Raw genomic sequence first — 17,702 nt, 5'->3', positions numbered from 1 at the left:
AAAGTAGAACCAAACTGAGACCTTAGAAGAAAGATAAGGAAACTAAAAGAGAGAGAAATGATTTGATCAAATCAGAGCTGGGACTAGAACTCAGATCTCTTGTTTCCAAATTCAATTTTTTTTCTATTATATTCCATTAAGATACATGCACTGGAAAATCAGTTAGTAAAAATACCCTTAAAAGAGGTGTCCAAATTCCTAATCGTAGCATGTCAGGCTTATGTTTTTTAATCTTTCTACAAGGATAATAGGACCCTGAAGCTGCACAAAACAAAATACAATTGGTATAAAGGGAAATTTTACTTTTACTTTTCTTGGCAAACAAATTTATTTTACTTTTCCCTACTCCAGACCTCTTCCTTGGTTCGTATCATGATATAAATTGCATCACAGTTACTTGAATGTTTGTCTTAGCCCTCTTCTAGTTTGTGAACTTCTTCAAGGTCTTGATTCCTGACTCCTGACACTGAGATGAGGAGATAGATTCAATTTTCTCTATAATAGCCTATCTTTTTGGGACCTTTAGGATTATATGTTTAAATTCTAATTCATAGTTTCTAAAATGTCTTCCTAAGGTTCCTTTCAATTCTAAGACTATGTAACACAAATTTAAACTGGTATTTACAGAGCAGAGGAAAATTCAAGGTTATTCCCGTCAGGTAACAGAGGGCCTGACAATGCTGTCTCTGAGTATCAGATATCAAGACAAAGTTATTAACTATAGCTGAATGCAAAACTGAAAGTCTGCCTTCTGAAATAAATAAATTAATGTATATTTGGAAAGGGCGCCTGGGTATGTTTAAAAATTGTATGGCTTAAGTTCATTCACTAACTGGAAGAAGCGTTACAATGAAAATATTTAATGTAGGATATCACATGCATGATTTCTGCATAAACAATGAAAAGGACACAGCAAAGAAAACAATCCAAAGTGAATACCTTTCTTAGTCTCCATAAATTTTTCATAGCTATCTGGAAAATCATCCTCCGGCTTGGACTTTTCACCCGGTGGCACAACTGCTTCCCCTTCTTCCTCTTCATCTTCATGGAACCACATTTCTTCATCTTCCTCTAAGGTTCTTGCATCTCTTCGAAATCTGTTGCTACGCAATATAGATGGTACACTGTAATAAATATATCACGAGTGACTCAACTTCTGTAACCAGTTTTTAAAATGTAAAAGAAATCATAAGTGTGGAACCACGAGGAGCTGATTTTGCATAGAATAAGTGAGAACAGAAATGAGTCAGTCTGGAAATAATTTAGGGTATTTTAGGTCAACTAAAATTGTACTGAATTAAAAGTTGAGGGAGGTTTAAAGCAAAGTCATCCTTTTACCTTTCCTTCTAGGAGAAAGAAGAAAAAAATTACAACTATTTCTACTGTACTGTTATTTATGACTATTCGATGTTAAAGAGAAAAAAATCTCTAGGGAAATTCTAGCTCCACAAAGAGATACCATATAAAGTTGACTTGAAGCAAAAATGTCAGAAATTTTGTTATCATGTCATAATTAAACCCCTACTTTAATACTGCAAAAATCTCATTGTAGTCCTTTCAAATGGTACACCAACAAAAAGATCTATCCCCTGCAGACCCTAGCCCCCTCTGATCACTTGCTACCATCTATCTCCACCGTCTCTGTTGAGCAGAAAAACATACCTAGCTTCAGCTCTGAGCATCAGAATGTGTTCTCCTGTGACTTGGGGACTCTACTCTGTATTCAACTCAGTTTCCAACTGAAGATCTGTCAGTGACTTTCAGTGCAGAGCTCCAGATTCCTGGCTTACTCAGACCTTTCTAATCCTCATTCTTCTACATAATTACCCTGACCCAGGCCCTCCCCTGCCTTAGAAAATAACATGTTCTCCATTTACATAGCCTTTTCCTTGGGGGAACTAACTGCTTCCCCACAGTACTCTTTCATTTGAAGTTGAGAACCAAATAATAACGTGAAGTAGCATACGCCTGTAATATTCAAAAACATGAATCATTTTGGAAGTTGACTTCATATAGGCTTGAAGTTCAAAACACAAACGATACCTGTTCAGTTTCTGACTTTGTCTGTCTTTTTCTTGTTCATATTTTGTCTTCAATCCTTTGAATGTCTGAACATATTCAATTGATTCAAGGGCCTTATAAAAATTTTCAACTATATGTGCAGTGAGAGACTTGATATCTTCCTGTATAAGCACAAACACATTTACATTCCACATAATTTTTCTCATCTCACAGTATTTTCCCAAAAATAAAAATGTTTATCATTACAAAGCTTTCCCCCCTTCCAAAAAAAAAAATCCCTAAGTAGTTCTGCGAATATTCTGTAGAAAACTATAAATGACTTCCTATTTCATTGTCTTAGAAAATGGGCCAAGGTTACAGAAAAAAACAAGCATATTCATCAGAATTTATATAATATAGGACTGATGAATTATTTACCTAGAATTCCATTCCAGGAATTGGTCCTAGAATTCTCTAATAATATAGCCTTTGGAAAGTGACTACTTCACAGTAACAACTCTTCCTGAATTCCATTTTATATGTTTTGAAATTCAAAGTGGAATGACAATATGTCAAATATGGCAGAACACTTTTCAATTAAGTATTAAATTACACTTAACTGAACTCATGCTTATTTAATTTACATTACAAGAGTGGTATGTCAATTCCATGTTTTTACATAATTTTACTGACATTTCTTACTTTTAAGTATTGTTTCTATGATATTTATTATTTTAATAAATATGATGGTATTATTTAGCCCAAAGAGGAAAAGTTAGTGACAAAAAAAGGAACTGGATAAAGAAATAGAACTCCAGAAACATGGAATAAATATAAAACAAATAGTGAGAAAATGGGAAAAACTGGGAATTTAACTTTATTGATATATACTCTACAAAAGAATTGGTATCATTTCAGAAATTAGTAACTACATTTGAATAAATACTAAGAGCTCTTTTTAATAGTATTTCAACTTACCACTCTTATGAATTCAAATAATTCAATGACAGCTGAGTTTAGCAGGTTGTATCGGGTTCCATTATCCAGAAGGGCGTTTATAACTGGCTCAAAAAGATTTCCCTTGGTGATATACCGGTTGTAAAATTCATCTTTAAGACCAATTATCCTCCTCATGAAACGAAGAGCACCTATTAAAGACAATTTAGGAGAAGGTAATGTTCTCCATTTTATGACATCAAAAGAACCACAGATGAATTTTTAAGCACAACTGGCCTTTACTTCACATTTTTGAAGCTTGAAAATAACCCACCGTATCTGTATCTCTCCTCCAGTCTACCAGAGCAAAACAAACAAAAACACCAAAAAACCAACAAATTCCTGGTGTTACAAATCATGTCATTCTAATTCCTTATTTTATATTTGTTAATCCTATTTTTTATACGTTACTTGTGTTCAAAGAGTTGTTTAATGTGTTTTACAGACACTACTCAATTAGTCTTCATAAAGCAAGACTATCAAAGAGGTCATTCCATGGTGAAACTTTATCTGTAGGAAACTTTTACCTCACCTCTATTTGTATGGCTATTTTTAACCCAGGGAAGAATGAAAATGGAAGAGGAAAAGAAATGAAAAAAGTCTTATCTACATTCACTCCTTTCCCATCAATCCAACCTTTCTAGGACTAAATACTAATATATTCTGCTTCTTCCCATCTCAATATATAATATAATGATTCTAAAGAATGAGTTAAAGACAAGGGAAACAGATAACATGTTAGGAACATTAAGAGATTCTACATCTAATAATTGCTTTCTATTGCTTTATCCACTGACTTCTGAACACATTTCAAAACATGAATGAAGTTACACAAAATTTCAAAGGCTTAAGTTACAAAATAAGTGACTAAATTGGTAAAGAGGACAGGGAGCAAAAAATATGAGTGACATATCTTTTATCATGATGCCCTCTTTAAGACTAGTTAAAACTTCTTTTCCAAGTAGTATGCAGGGATACCATTACACTATATATTGCTATATCCTTCCCACTAACATTTTTTTTTAAGTTGTGGCTTTCCAGTACACAGTGCCATCAATTCAACTGAGTGAAGAGATGGTTTAAAAAAAAAATTGGCCCTTAAATAATTTTATAAAAGCTCTGTTTGAATCATTACTTACATAATGCCAGGAACGTATGTTTTGAATTCATTAAGACCAGGACACGTCTTAGCAAATCTTTGTTCATAATATAATTTTTTATGTGATATGTGTGGTGTTCCACACAAAATGTGAGTAATTCCAAAATTAAGGCAAGCAGCTGTGCTGTTTGGTAGTTATCTATTAAAAAAGGAAGATGAAGTTAGGTACATAAAAACACAAAATTCTTCTTCACTTATGTAAAAAAATCATGCAATCTACCTTTTGAGGACACTGTTCAATTTTATACCAATTAAAGACATTGTGGTATTATTATTCTTATCCTTATTATTAATACAATCCACATTTCTATAGCACTCCAACTCATGTCCAGTGCTTCTGACACTATGTCACATATTTTATCAGTAGACAGACATTTCGGAAATGCCATTTTTGTCTCTGTCTCTTTTCTCAACAGAATCACTTGTAATATTGTTTCCATTTTTATATGAGCAACATTAAAACTCCAAATTAAATATGCTGATGTGTCAAGATATTCAGATATTTGTAGGTGAAGATTTCATCTTCAAACACATTATTCTCTATTTACAAACAGATATTGGTGTGGTAATATAGAAATAACACCGTGCTAACAAGTCTAGCTAACTGGTCACTAATTAGTTATGTCCACTAAAGACAAATAATTTCATCCCTCACGGCCTGTTTCCTCGAATCAAGGAATTGAGGTGGCTGGGTTACATTATTTCTAGGAGTCTTCTAGATCTATCATTCTACGAGTAGGTAAGAAAACAGAAACGTTCAAGTGATTTGCTCAATGTTACTTTTTCAAAAAAATCTATTTTCTTAGAAGGTCCAGATTTCTAAAATTACGACTTAAGGCAAGTATTTTAAAAAATAATTCCAATGGGCAAATTACGTTGAAGAAAAGGAAAAAACACACAGAAAAATATTCTATCAACTGGCACTGTCACAATTCATGACTTGAGAAAGCCTGGAATTCAAATATGGTTAATCTGTTGAAGGACACAAGAAAAACTGTCAAACATTTTACCTGACCTGACAAAACACACAAATTCCTCAAGTAAGAAACCATATTAGGATTATTACCCTAAAAACATCTTCAAAGTAAGAACATTTTAATAAAATGTAAATAAAATATGCCATTTTATAAAATATCAACATATCTAATTGAAAGCTATGAAAATGGATTGACATTTTTTTCCCAACTCATTGGTTTATACATTATCTGAATCACCTAGAAATATTGCTTGAATTAATTTGTTATAACAGTCACACATTGACACTATGTATAAATATAGATAAAAAAATTACTGATTTTAAGCTATACCATGACAGTAACATTTTAGGAACCCTTAAATGAAGGAATTACGTTAATTTTCTTCAGTATTAATATCGATCATGAAACATATTAAACCTAATACTGGATTCCTGCCCCCCCCCAGCTCTTTTTCTATTTTAAAGATTAGTTTCAGCATCTTCCCTATCTTTAATTAACATTAAGCACTTACTATGGTATACTCAAGGCACTGTGCTTAAGAAAGCAAGCAGTCTCTATCCCTAAGGCAATGATATGAATATGAGTCTGGAAGACGGATTTGCCTCAGACATTTCCTGGCTGTGTGACTTGAGTCAAGTCAAACTTCTCATCTGTAATATGGAAGGGTTTAACTTGATGATGTGTAAGGTCCAGTTCTAAATCTATGATCCTATAATCTGCTGAGGGATACAATATACAGTTAAGCAAATGTGAAGCATATAAAGTTATTTTGATAGAAGAAGCAATTAAGTGCTTACTATAAGCTAGGAATACAAATACAAGCAAGCAAGAAACCAGAGTAAAGCTGACTTATCTGAAGTGAGGACTAAGGCAGGGATAGAATCTGGGGTTTCCACAACAGTGGAAGTAGCAAGGAAAACTTGGAGTATAGAATGGAGCTTGTTGTAGGGGTGGGGGTGAGGAGAATAGACATGCTCAAATTGGTGTGCCTTAGGAAAATCACTTTGATAGCTGTGGATGATAGATGAGAGTGAGAAGAGACTTGAAGGGAATACCAAATAGGAGGCTATTTTAATAGTCAAGGTAAGAATTGAGGGCTTAAACTTCAATGGTAGCTATGTGAATGGAGAGAGAAGGTGGAATATATGAGAAATATCTTAGGGATTTCTGTGGGAATTCGGGATAGAGCCAGGCTTTGAGCAATTCTGGCAGTAGTTGTGAGGCTTTGTTTGGTCCTGATCTCTATTATCTGAGGATTAGCCAGGGATTCTTCTGGGTATACTATGTTCTTCAAGTACAAATCTGGCACACCAGCACAATACGGCAGGAACGGGAGAATTATTTACCTGGACATCTGCTAGATCTTTCTTTCTGCCAAAAGCAGAGAAGTCAATCATTTACTGACCCACCTTAATGATAATTTCATCCTTGATAAACAAAGAACCAAAATACCACTACTAGGTCTGTATCCCAAAAGAGATTAAAAAAAAAGGACCTATAAAATATGTACAAAAATATTTATAGCAGCCCACTTCTGGGGGCAAGGAATTAGAAACTGAGGGGGATGCTTATCAATTGAGGAGTGGCTAAACAAGTTATGGTATGTGATTATGATGGAACACTATTGTACTATAAGAAATGATGAGCAGGATGCTTTCAGAAAAACCTGTAAAGACTTGTGTGAGCTGATGCACAGTGAAATATACTATGTACAAAGTAACAACAATACTGTAAGGATCAGCTGTGAATGACTTAGCTATTCTCAGCAATGTAATGATTCAAGACAGCTCTGAAGGACTTCATGATGAAAATGCTATCCCCTCCCCAGAAAAAGAACTGACGGTGTCTGAATATATATTTTATTTCACAACATGACTACCTTGGATATGTTTTGTATGACTACACAGGCATAACCTATATATCAAACTGCTTGCTTTGGGGTGGGGGGAGGGAAGGGAGAGAATTAGGAACTCAATGCTTTAAAAATCAATGTTAAAAATTGTTTTTACATTAACTGGGGGTGGGGGAGAACTTTAAGAAATAAATAAATATTTTTTAAAAAAGAACCAAAAGGAAAAGCTGTGTTGAATTTTGATTTTTACCAAAAAGGTAAAAAAGGGATTGGGGCGGGGGGCGGGGGGAGGAGTAAAGATGATAGAAACCTTGGGAGCAAGTGACCACTGCATCTTAGAATGTGTGGCAGAAAATGCATAGTCTGACAGGCATATTTTAGAATTGCAGATTACAAAAGGTTTAGAGAAAGGATACTAGGAAGCCATGGTGTAAAATTCTTCAGAGGACATAAACTCTCAAGAAGGAAATTCTGCCAACTAAGAGAAAGAATTCTGGAGATGAGGAGGAGGAACTGGCTAAAGAGACAGATATGGATATATAGGGAACTAATCAACTTAATTTTAAAAGAATGTAGTCAGATAATAGTAACAAAGATTAGTAACTGAGGATGAACACAAAATCATGGCACAGTCCTTTAAGAACTCTGTCAAGAATGCTAACACTCCAAGATGAGCTGAGGTTAACAAACTGAAACTGGTAAAATAAGGTAAGGATAATAAAAAGGTTATACTAGGAACAATCAGGAATATTTAAAAAGGGAAAAGACCACTGTTCATGGTAGAAGGAACAATAACTGATGAGAGAGAAGGCTTTAAATTATTTTGTCTTTTCTTCCCCATAAAGGAGAATGACTTTTGTACTTTAAAGGACAGCACAAAAATTGCCAATAAGGAGTTGACATCCAAAATAAGTCAACTGATATGCCAAATAAACTATCTTTTAGTGAATTAGGTTATCTATATCAGCTAAACTACATTCTACAGCAGTGATTTCTAAAGCGGGGGCCATGGAATGATCAAGGAGTATGTGATTAATTGCAGCATGGAGATAGGCTGCATCTCACTCATCCTAAGATAACTAGCTAATCATGGGGCTTATATCTGACACTACCATAGTTACCTTTCACTAACGATCATACATTTCAACATCTGCTGGTGGCTGGCCACTAAGGGAAATTACAAATTAACAGATAATATGAGTTCCTTCAACAGCAGATGTGCAGGTACCACTGGGAAAATGCTGCTGCCAGATCAACACAGGGTTTTAATAGGTGACAACATGAGGGCAGGTACTTATAATTCAAGATAGTTGACTGGTTAACTGTTAACAATCAATCTGCTTTTATAAGCAATAGTGATATAGAAAAGCAGGCATGGATGGAAAGGAAGCAAGATTGTAGACCTCATTACATTCTTTACCCTCAAACCCACCCTTCTTCTATATTTTCTAATTTTTATGTAGGTCACTAATAGCCTTCTAGTATCTGAAATTCATAACAACTTCCATGCTATCTTTAATTCAGCACTCTCCCTTTACCCCATTTACCCACACAATTGCTAAACTGTGTAATTTTTGGCCTTCACAATATCTGTTATTTACATCTCCTTCCTTTCCACTCAGACACAATTCTGGTTCAGGCCCTCTGCAAAAGCTTCCTAGTCTTTCTTTCTCAAATTTTTTCCCATCCTAATCCATCTGCCATATATCTTGCAAAGTGATTTCTTAAAGTACAGGTCTGGTCCCATTCCCCTCCCTCACTTGCCACTGAACATCAACTCCAGTTATTCTCTTCTCTTTCTAGGATCTCTATCAAAACCCTTGGCCTCAACCTTTCTTCACATCTTTATCATATAAAATGTTTCCCTTCCTGTATTCTATGGTCTAGGTGAAATTGCTTTTTTTCTTATTCTTCACACTCATACTAAAACTAAAAAATACAAATGTGAATAGAAAATTAAGATACTTTTGATACTACCTATTAGGTAGGACCATCTAAAGAAAAGTAGAACAAATCTGTATTGAAAACTTTATGCTGAGTTTGAATTGGAAGCAATAAATTTTTGCTTGTTTCACACTGTGCAGAATGAATACACTCAAAGAAACAATAATGCTGAAAGGCTATGAGCACTGACTGTTACGACTGTTATTTGATTGTAATTTTATGTATCTTTCAACAAAGGTACTTTAAAAAATTTTACCTACTTAGCTAACTATAAGTAATCAAAATAATGATTTGTTACTAATACTGTTATTATTCATACATCCTTTCTATCTGTCAGGACATACACAGGTATCTTTTTTTAATAGTGAAACATATTTCCTTATATGGCTTGATTCACACTGTTTTTAGTGAGAACAAAAAGGAATTTTTGTGCCTAAAACTTTAAACATAAATTTCATCTTTATCTCATGCTCAATTTCTGTTTCATGTGGAGGAATAGTGTCATTGAAACATAATCTCTACAATTTTCTCCATCAGTAAATCTTATCAAGATTCCACTCCAGTAAAATATCTAAACAGTCAATTAAATGCCACGCTCAGCCCAAATCAGAGAGACATAAAAGTGGATATTATTGCTCTCTCTGCCCAAATACTGAAAAGGTGTCCTTGTTAAAAGATGACTAATTGCCTTGAAGTTACAGAATAAGTTATATGGGCTCATTAAAAGTCTTCTTGAGAAATAAGTATTGTAGCACACTCACACAGTATGCACTGGGTTGTTTTTTTTTTTGTGCATACTCCAAGTAGGAAGAATGCTGGTTTACATATACCTAGACTATCTAATAAAAAAAAAAATTACTATGGAAAAAGGACAAATAGAGGTATCGGGTCCCTAAGAAAAGCATGTCTACAGGTAAGCTTTCAAAATGAATAACAATCTAAACATAAAAAAACTACAGACAAACCTTTTTCACAAATAAACAACCTATATTAGTATAAAAATCTCAAAAAGTAAAGATAACTGAAATCTCAATTGCAATTGCCTCCTTTTCCACAGAAATGTTAATTCTTGGTAGCCAAGAAAATAATTAATTTCCAGACCTTATTTTGAATATTGAAAAAAATGACAGTTTAATATAAATATGTTGTACACAATACAAGCATATTTACTTCTTTAAATCTGTTTTAAAAAGGTAAACTTCATACTTACCAGGGCAAATTGTGTTACTTTTGTTAGCGCCAACTATTTCATCTAGTGGAAAAACAAAAAGTTGGAATACTGCAGTCAAAACAAAGACATTCTCTACACAATTTCAAGTAGAAATTCGTGGAATAATTAAAATAAGAACAAAGCTAGGAAAATAGCTTAGAATTCCACCAGAACTCTAATGTTATTATCTGTTTTTCTAAAATTTCAGAAACTCTGGTATGTTAGTTCTCCTGGCATGTTAGTCTTTTCTCAAAATTCCTCTTAAGATAATCCTATCACATGATTCAACACTCACATTCAGGATCCTTTAAAATATTTTTTTAAATTGGAAGTTGGCATTCCCAAAAGCAGATTTCTTGGTATTTAATGAGCCAAATAAACTCAGTGACACAAGGGACACGGCTTATGGTCATGATGTTTGTTTCCCTCTATTTTTAACGCAGACACACACACACATACACAGACACACAGACACATACACACATGCACTTATTACCCTTTTCACATTTGTCTTCTGAAGTATTAGCCAAAAGTGGTGCTGTGAGAACGTGCATACAATGGTTATAGAAGAAATTCAGAAATTCACTTTTTTCAGTTTTCTATAACAGAAAAGAACAAAGTGAGAATTTATTACCTTCATAATTAACAACCAACTTTTTACATGCTTGCTTATACTACTATCCAAAACATCATATATGACATATATATTTTTTAAGTACACTGTTAGAGCTAAGAAACTAAAAATTTTATTGCATCTTAAGGTGAACATTGTTAGGCACAAAATACACTTATAAAATAGTATTTTGAAGTTTACAAAGTGCTTTATATATGTTGATTTTATGATCTAAAAATATGCAAGAATGAGTAATACTTAAGAAATGTATTTGGAACTTGATTTTATATAACAAAAAGTCAAGAAAAAAATTTAAAAAGTAGTTTACTTAAGGAAAGAGCAATTTAGAAATCAATTTCTTAAAACTTACGATTTTTTGCAAATTATACCCCTGAATTTTAACCTTAATAAATGTCAATTTAGAACGCTAAAATGCCAATCTATATGTACTCAGATGTTCATGTTCTTCTCAACAAAATGCCGTGTGCTATTTCTAAGGCAAAACTATATTAGACAAGAAAAATGCTTTTTTATGCCTTGACATTGTCTTACATTAGCAGTTGCCAGCATGTTCTCTGGATCAATTAAAGTACGAAGGAGTCCCATTAACTGAACAGCTCCTCCTAGTTCAGGGTCAGTATCACAGATCATTTGTTCAATTACTACATTAATGAGAAGGATATCCTGCAAGAAAATATGTTTCAATAAACATTATATCTATTTATCTGCATCGATATAGATATTTTACATACCATAGACTGAATGAAAAATAAAAACAAACCAGAATTAAATCAGGTGGCAATGAAATAAAAGTGATAATATTTAATTCAACTTCTTTCTTTCTGCTTTTTCAAAGTGTGGCAGAATAATCTCCCCTCTTCTGCCAAAGAAGAAAAACCTACCCTCCAATCTACTCAAAGAAAAAACAAATACAAGAATGGAAAACAGCTTGCAACATCATTACATTTAACAGAAATTTTTGTTGCATGAAGGTGCTAATATTTTCATTCTGGATTTTAGCCTCAAAAATTTAGAAATAGACAAATAAGTAATATCATAAATCATGTGATCCCAAAATACATATTCTCTCAATCTCACACCATGTGCCCAGCACTATGTAAAATACTAAGGATTACCCTCAACCCTCCCAAAAAGGAAAGAAAAAAGACACAAGACAGTGCCTTCCATGGTTGGGATTAATGTATTACTTTTTTATTGCACTAGTGATTCCATTCCATCCTATCTTTTCTAGCAGATTGCCCCCTCTATTATCTTTAATCACCGTCTACTAGAAGCTTCCCTACTGCTTACAAACATTCCATGTTTCCCTCATCCTCAAAAAACCTCACTTGATCCATCTATTAGCTAGCATCCTATACCTTTTCTTTCCTAACTAAAATTCCTGAAAATGACACCTACAATCAGTACTTCCATTTCCTTTCTTTTTATTCTCTGTAATTTGACTTCCAACTTTATCATGTAACCAAAATTGCTCTCTAAAATTACCAATGACCTTGTAATAGCTCAATTTAATGGCTTCTTCTCAATTTCATCCTTCCAGTCCAGTCTCTAGCCTTTGATACTGTTGATCACATTCTTCTTCTTGATATTTCTCATTAGATCTTCCCTACACTGCCTTCTCCTCCTACCTCTCTGTCCTTCTTGTCGGATTCTATATCCAGGTCTTACTCAATTTAACTCTGGGCGTGCTCTGGACTAGACCCTCTTCTTTGATGATCTCACTTGCTACCACAGATTTAATTATCGTCTCTCTGCAGAGGACTCTCAAATATACTTGTCCAGCCTTATCCTCTTTCCTGATCTCCAGTCTCCTATCTCCAACTGCATACTGGACATCTTGAACTGGATGTCTTGTAGACATCTCCAACTCAACATGTATCAAACTGAACTCATTATCTTTCTCCCTAAAACCTCCCTTCATCCTAAATGTCCTATGTCAAAGGTACTACTAATCTCTCTTTATCAAGGCTGGGAACCTGTTATCTTTGACTCCTCACTCTCTATACCTCTTCTTAATCCATTCAGATATCAAGTTTTGTAATTTCCATCTTCTGTCTCTATTATATGCCCCTTTCTCTCTTCTGATATTACCACCCCTCTGATATAGACCCTTATTATTTTATGCCTAGATTATTATTACAATAGCTTTCTGGCTGATCTCCCTGACTCAAGTCTTTCTCTAGTTCAGTTCATCCTCTACTCAGTTGTCAAACGGATGTTCCTACAAAGTACAGGTCTGACCATGTCTCCTGTCCCCACCCTCACCCCCTATTTGATAAATTCCAGAGTCTCCCTTGTTACCTCCAGAATCCAATATAAAATCCTATTTGGCCCCTTCCTACCTTTCCATTCTTCTTACAGTCCTCTTCCATGAACTGTTTGTCATGCCTAGAATATTGTCACAGTTTGCTGGATGGTCTCTCTGACATCAAGTTTCTCCTCAGTTTAGTCCATACTCCAACTCAGCTGTCAAACAGATCTTCCTAAAGTACTTGTCTGACCATGTCACACATCCTACCCCCACTTGAAAAACTCTAGAGGTTCTTTGTTCTCTCCTGGATCCAATATGAAATCCTGTTTGGCTTCTGCTCATCCTAATTTGGCCCCGTGATATGTTTCCAGTATTCTTATACCTTACTCTTCCCCTCCATGAACTCTGTGATACAAATGACACTTGCTTTTTTGCTGTTCCTTGCACAAGACTTGCCTGATTCGAGGCATTTTCACTGGCTGTCCCCTAAGCCAGACACTCTCTCCCTCTTCATCTCTACCTCCCGGCTTCCTTCAAATCTCAAATAAAGTCCCACTTGCTACAAGAAGGCTTTCTCAGTTCTCCTTAACTTTAGTGCCTTCCTTCTGAGTTTATCTCCTATGTATTTTTTGTCTGCCTCATTAGACGGTGAGCTCTTTGAGAGCAGGGGACTGTCTTTCACCTTTATTTGTATTTTCAGTAGATGCAGCTGGCCCATAGCAGGCATTTGTTGACTTGATTTTGGAATGAGTGGCACAGATTTTACTGGAGAGATGTTAATGAATATATGAAATTAAAGCCTAAATCATCAAGTTTTCTACATACTCTGTGAATGTTACAACATCCCATCCATTATGTAAAAGTTTTTTGGTAGACTTGTTAAATATGGGTTATAATCATTTGCTCAATTAGGGCTATTAGCCTTATTCAATATTTATAAAGAGGAATTACTCTTTGGTATCAAGTCTCACTTAAAGTATATATAAGTGGCTAATAAGAATAGTTTAGATTTTATATAATATTTAATGCAAATAAATTTTGCTAGTACAAAAAATATTTCTTTTAACTCAAGTTTGTTTTACTGGATTATAGACCTACAGTAGAAACATATAGGACAGTCAAAAGGGATTATTCCTGAAATCAAAAAACTATTCATCCAGTTGAAAATTCATCCAAACTAGTGATGAGTTATTTCTTTGGCCTAAGTACTACCATGAGAGCTACCTAATAGCCTCCAGAAAAAGGAAAGGAAAAAAAAAATGAAGATGAAAGAAGACTAAGAAAGAAGAAGAAAATCAAAGGTAGGTAAAGTAAAAAATGAAGAAAGAAAAGATAAATAGGTAAGAAAGGGGAAGCAGGCACAATATGAGAAAAATTTTGGAACTGAGGAATGCACAAGATGCATTTTAATAACAATTTGATAAAGAGTGCAGAAGTTCATGTGAAACAGCATTGGCTCATTATGTTAGGCTGCAAAGGTAGTGAATTGACTTGCTATTTTTAATGGTTGAGGGTAAACTGGGAAACAGATTAGGTTCAAACTAAAGAAGTCCTTGAATATTAGTCTAAAGTTAGGCTTTATATGGTAGGCTAATAAAGCACCAATGACATTTTTGAGCAGGAGAGTAATTATTAATCTGGGAATAGTATATGGCATGGACGGAAGAAAAGAGACTGAAACGATTAAGAAGTTATTAGAATAATCAGGCCACAAAATAAGGTAGAGGCAGTGGAAAAATAATGAATACATGCAGGAGATATTATTTCAAGGAACCATTATTTCATCAGTGTAGACACTTTCTGCTATCAATGCAGATGCCAATTCCACTGTACCTGAAAGTTATTGAGACTATTTGTTGTCACTGTGACCAGCTTCTCTAAATTTAGCTAGGATGGTCCTTGGATAATATAGTCTATCAACAGATTCATAGCCAAAGTTTCAACCTTAGGAGAACCTGCCACAGCCTGTGTTCCACTATCATAATTTGATAACCCAGAATTATGCCCACAACACAATAAGGCATAGAAGAACAAATGTAAAAGACATTTGAATTTATAAGAGTCACCCTCTGCCCTTGCCACTCCCCCCCCAAAGGAATTGGATGAAGTGATTAGATATGAGGAGACAATGCAGAACTTAAAAAACGACTGACTTCTGAGAGAGAAGTCAAGAGAGAAAAACCAATTTTGGAAGATAAAATGAAAAGTTTACTTTTAGAAACAGAGTTAAAGTTAACACCTTGGTTCTACATGGCAATGTTCACTAAACAGCTGGGAGGTGTGACAAAGTTTGAGAGACCAAGAAGGTTGGTGACAAAAATTCAGGAAGAACTTTCATAAAACTAAGCTGAAGCTGTTGAAGAGTTCTCAGAGGAAGAGACTACACTTCCACTCTTATTATAAACAAGAGTTGGAAGGACCAAACTTGAAGATCTTATAGTTCAACTCTTTCATTTTATAAAGGCCTGGAGAGATTACATTATTTGCCCAGTGTCACTCAGGGTTACCAAATCATTGGATTAAAATCTGGGTCCTCGGGGGTGGGGGTGGAGCCAAGATGGCGGAGTAGAAAGACACACATACGCATAGCTCCGAACCCAAAACCCATAGAACGGCTACAGGGAAGTAACTCACGGCAAATTCTGCACCCAGAGGCCACGGAACATTGGAGCGAGGGAGATTTCTGTTCCGGAGAGACCTGCAAACCTCTCGCAGGGAGTCCTTCACGCTGCGGCCGCGGAGCCCAGCCCAGACCTGCCGCGGCTGCGGCACCGAGAGGTACAGATCCCAGCAGGCTTCAGGGATGGGATCTCCAGTGGCCGCACAAGTCCCTCCACTCATAGGTGACGGGGGTCGGTGAGAGAGTCTCTTTGGCGGGTCAAGAGGGGAGTGGGGTGCCCCCATAACTCAGGCCCCCTCGGGAGGCAGAAGCTGAGAGGCAGCTGCAGACCAGGGCTCCCCAAGCAGGCAGGAGCCTGGATCCATTGTTGAAGGTCTGTGCATAAACCCCCTGAGGGAACTGAGCCTGAGAGGCAGCCCTGCCCTGACCTCAGCACCTGAACTTCATCTCACACTGAATAGCAGCCCTGCCCCCACCAAAAGCCCTGAGGCTGGAAGCAGCATTTGAATCTCAGACCCCAAACACTGGCTGGGAGGATCAGGAGGCGAGGTGGGTGTGAGGAGAATATTCAGAGGTCAAGTCACTGGCTGGGAAAATGCCCAGAAAAGGGAAAAGAAATAAGACTATAGAAGGTTACTTTCTTGGTGAACAGGCATTTCCTCCCTTCCTTTCTGATGAGGAAGAACAATGCTTACCATCAGGCAAAGACACAGAAATCAAGGCTTCTGTGTCCCAGCCCACCCAGTGGGCTCAGGCCATGGAAGAGCTCAAAAAGAATTTTGAAAATCAAGTTAGAGAGGTGGAGGAAAAGCTGGGAAGAGAAATGAGAGGGATGAGGGAGAAGCATGAAAAGCAGATCAGCTCCCTGCTAAAGGGGACCCCAAAAAATGTTGAAGAAAATAACACCTTGAAAACTAGCCTAACTCAATTGGCAAAAGAGGTTCAAAAAGCCAATGAGGAGAAGAATGCTTTCAAAAGCAGAATGAGCCAAATGGAAAAGGAGATTCAAAAGCTCACTGAAGAAAATAGTTCTTCCAAAATTAGAATGGCACAGATGGAGGCTAAGGACTTTGTGAGAAAGCATGATATCACAGAACAAAGAGAGAAGAATGGAAAAATGGAAGATAATGTGAAATATCTCACTGGAAAAACAACTGACCTGGAAAATAGATCCAGGAGAGACAATTTAAAAATTATGGGACTACCTGAAAGCCATGATCAAAAGAAGAGCCTAGACATCATCTTTCATGAAATTATCAAGGAAAACTGCCCTGAGATTCTAGAACCAGAGGGCAAAATAAATATCCAAGGAATCCACAGAACACCACCTGAAAGAGATCCAAAAAGAGAAACTCCTAGGAACATTGTGGCCAAATTCCAGAGTTCCCAGGTCAAGGAGAAAATATTGCAAGTAGCTAGAAAGAAACAATTCAAGTATTGTGGAAATACAATCAGGATAACACAAGATCTAGCAGCCTCTACCTTAAGGGATTGAAGGGAATGGAATAGGATATTCCAGAAGTCAAAGGAACTAGGACTAAAACCAAGAATCACCTACCCAGCAAAACTGAGTATAATACTTCAGGGGAAAAATTGGTCTTTCAATGAAATAGAGGATTTTCAACCATTCTTGATGAAAAGACCAGAGCTGAAAAGAAAATTTGACTTTCAAACACAAGAATGAAGAGAACCATGAAAAGGTGAACAGCAAAGAGAAGTCATAAAGGACTTACTAAAGTTGAACTGTTTACATTCCTACAGGGAAAGACAATATTTGTAACTCTTGAAACATTTCAGTATCTGGGTACTGGGTGGGATTACACACACACACATGCACACACGCACACACACATAGAGGCAGAGTGCACAGAGTGAATTGAAGAGGATGGGATCATATCTTAAAAAAAATGAAATCAAGCAGTGAGAGAGAAATATATTGGGAGGAGAAAGGGAGAAATTGAATGGGGCAATTTATCTCTCATAAAAGAGGCAAGCAAAAGACTCATTAGTGGAGGGATAAAGAGGGGAGGTGAGAGAAAAACATGAGGTCTACTCTCA

General features: G+C 35.8%; 1 protein-coding gene across 2 annotated transcripts in view; it reads right to left on the bottom strand.

Annotated features, from left to right (window-relative positions):
* Window positions 1–17,702, bottom strand: part of PPP4R3B (protein phosphatase 4 regulatory subunit 3B) — an 86,584-nt gene that overhangs the window by 6,487 nt on the left and 62,395 nt on the right. The window contains exons 8-14 of one of the 2 annotated variants that reach the window (XM_072635520.1): window positions 11,305–11,436; window positions 10,636–10,738; window positions 10,140–10,181; window positions 4,137–4,295; window positions 2,980–3,149; window positions 2,044–2,183; window positions 940–1,103 (exon numbers count right to left, since the gene is read on the bottom strand). In XM_072635520.1, coding sequence (XP_072491621.1) covers window positions 940–1,103; window positions 2,044–2,183; window positions 2,980–3,149; window positions 4,137–4,295; window positions 10,140–10,181; window positions 10,636–10,738; window positions 11,305–11,436 — 910 coding nt within the window. Of the gene's footprint in view, window positions 1–939; window positions 1,125–2,043; window positions 2,184–2,979; window positions 3,150–4,136; window positions 4,296–10,139; window positions 10,182–10,635; window positions 10,739–11,304; window positions 11,437–17,702 lie in introns of both variants that reach the window. The other variant, XM_072635519.1, reaches the window with a different exon arrangement.

Source organism: Notamacropus eugenii, chromosome 1 (assembly GCF_028372415.1).
Source record: "Notamacropus eugenii isolate mMacEug1 chromosome 1, mMacEug1.pri_v2, whole genome shotgun sequence".
Lineage (NCBI taxonomy): Eukaryota > Metazoa > Chordata > Mammalia > Diprotodontia > Macropodidae > Notamacropus > Notamacropus eugenii.
This window is presented reverse-complemented; position numbering and strand designations above follow the sequence as displayed.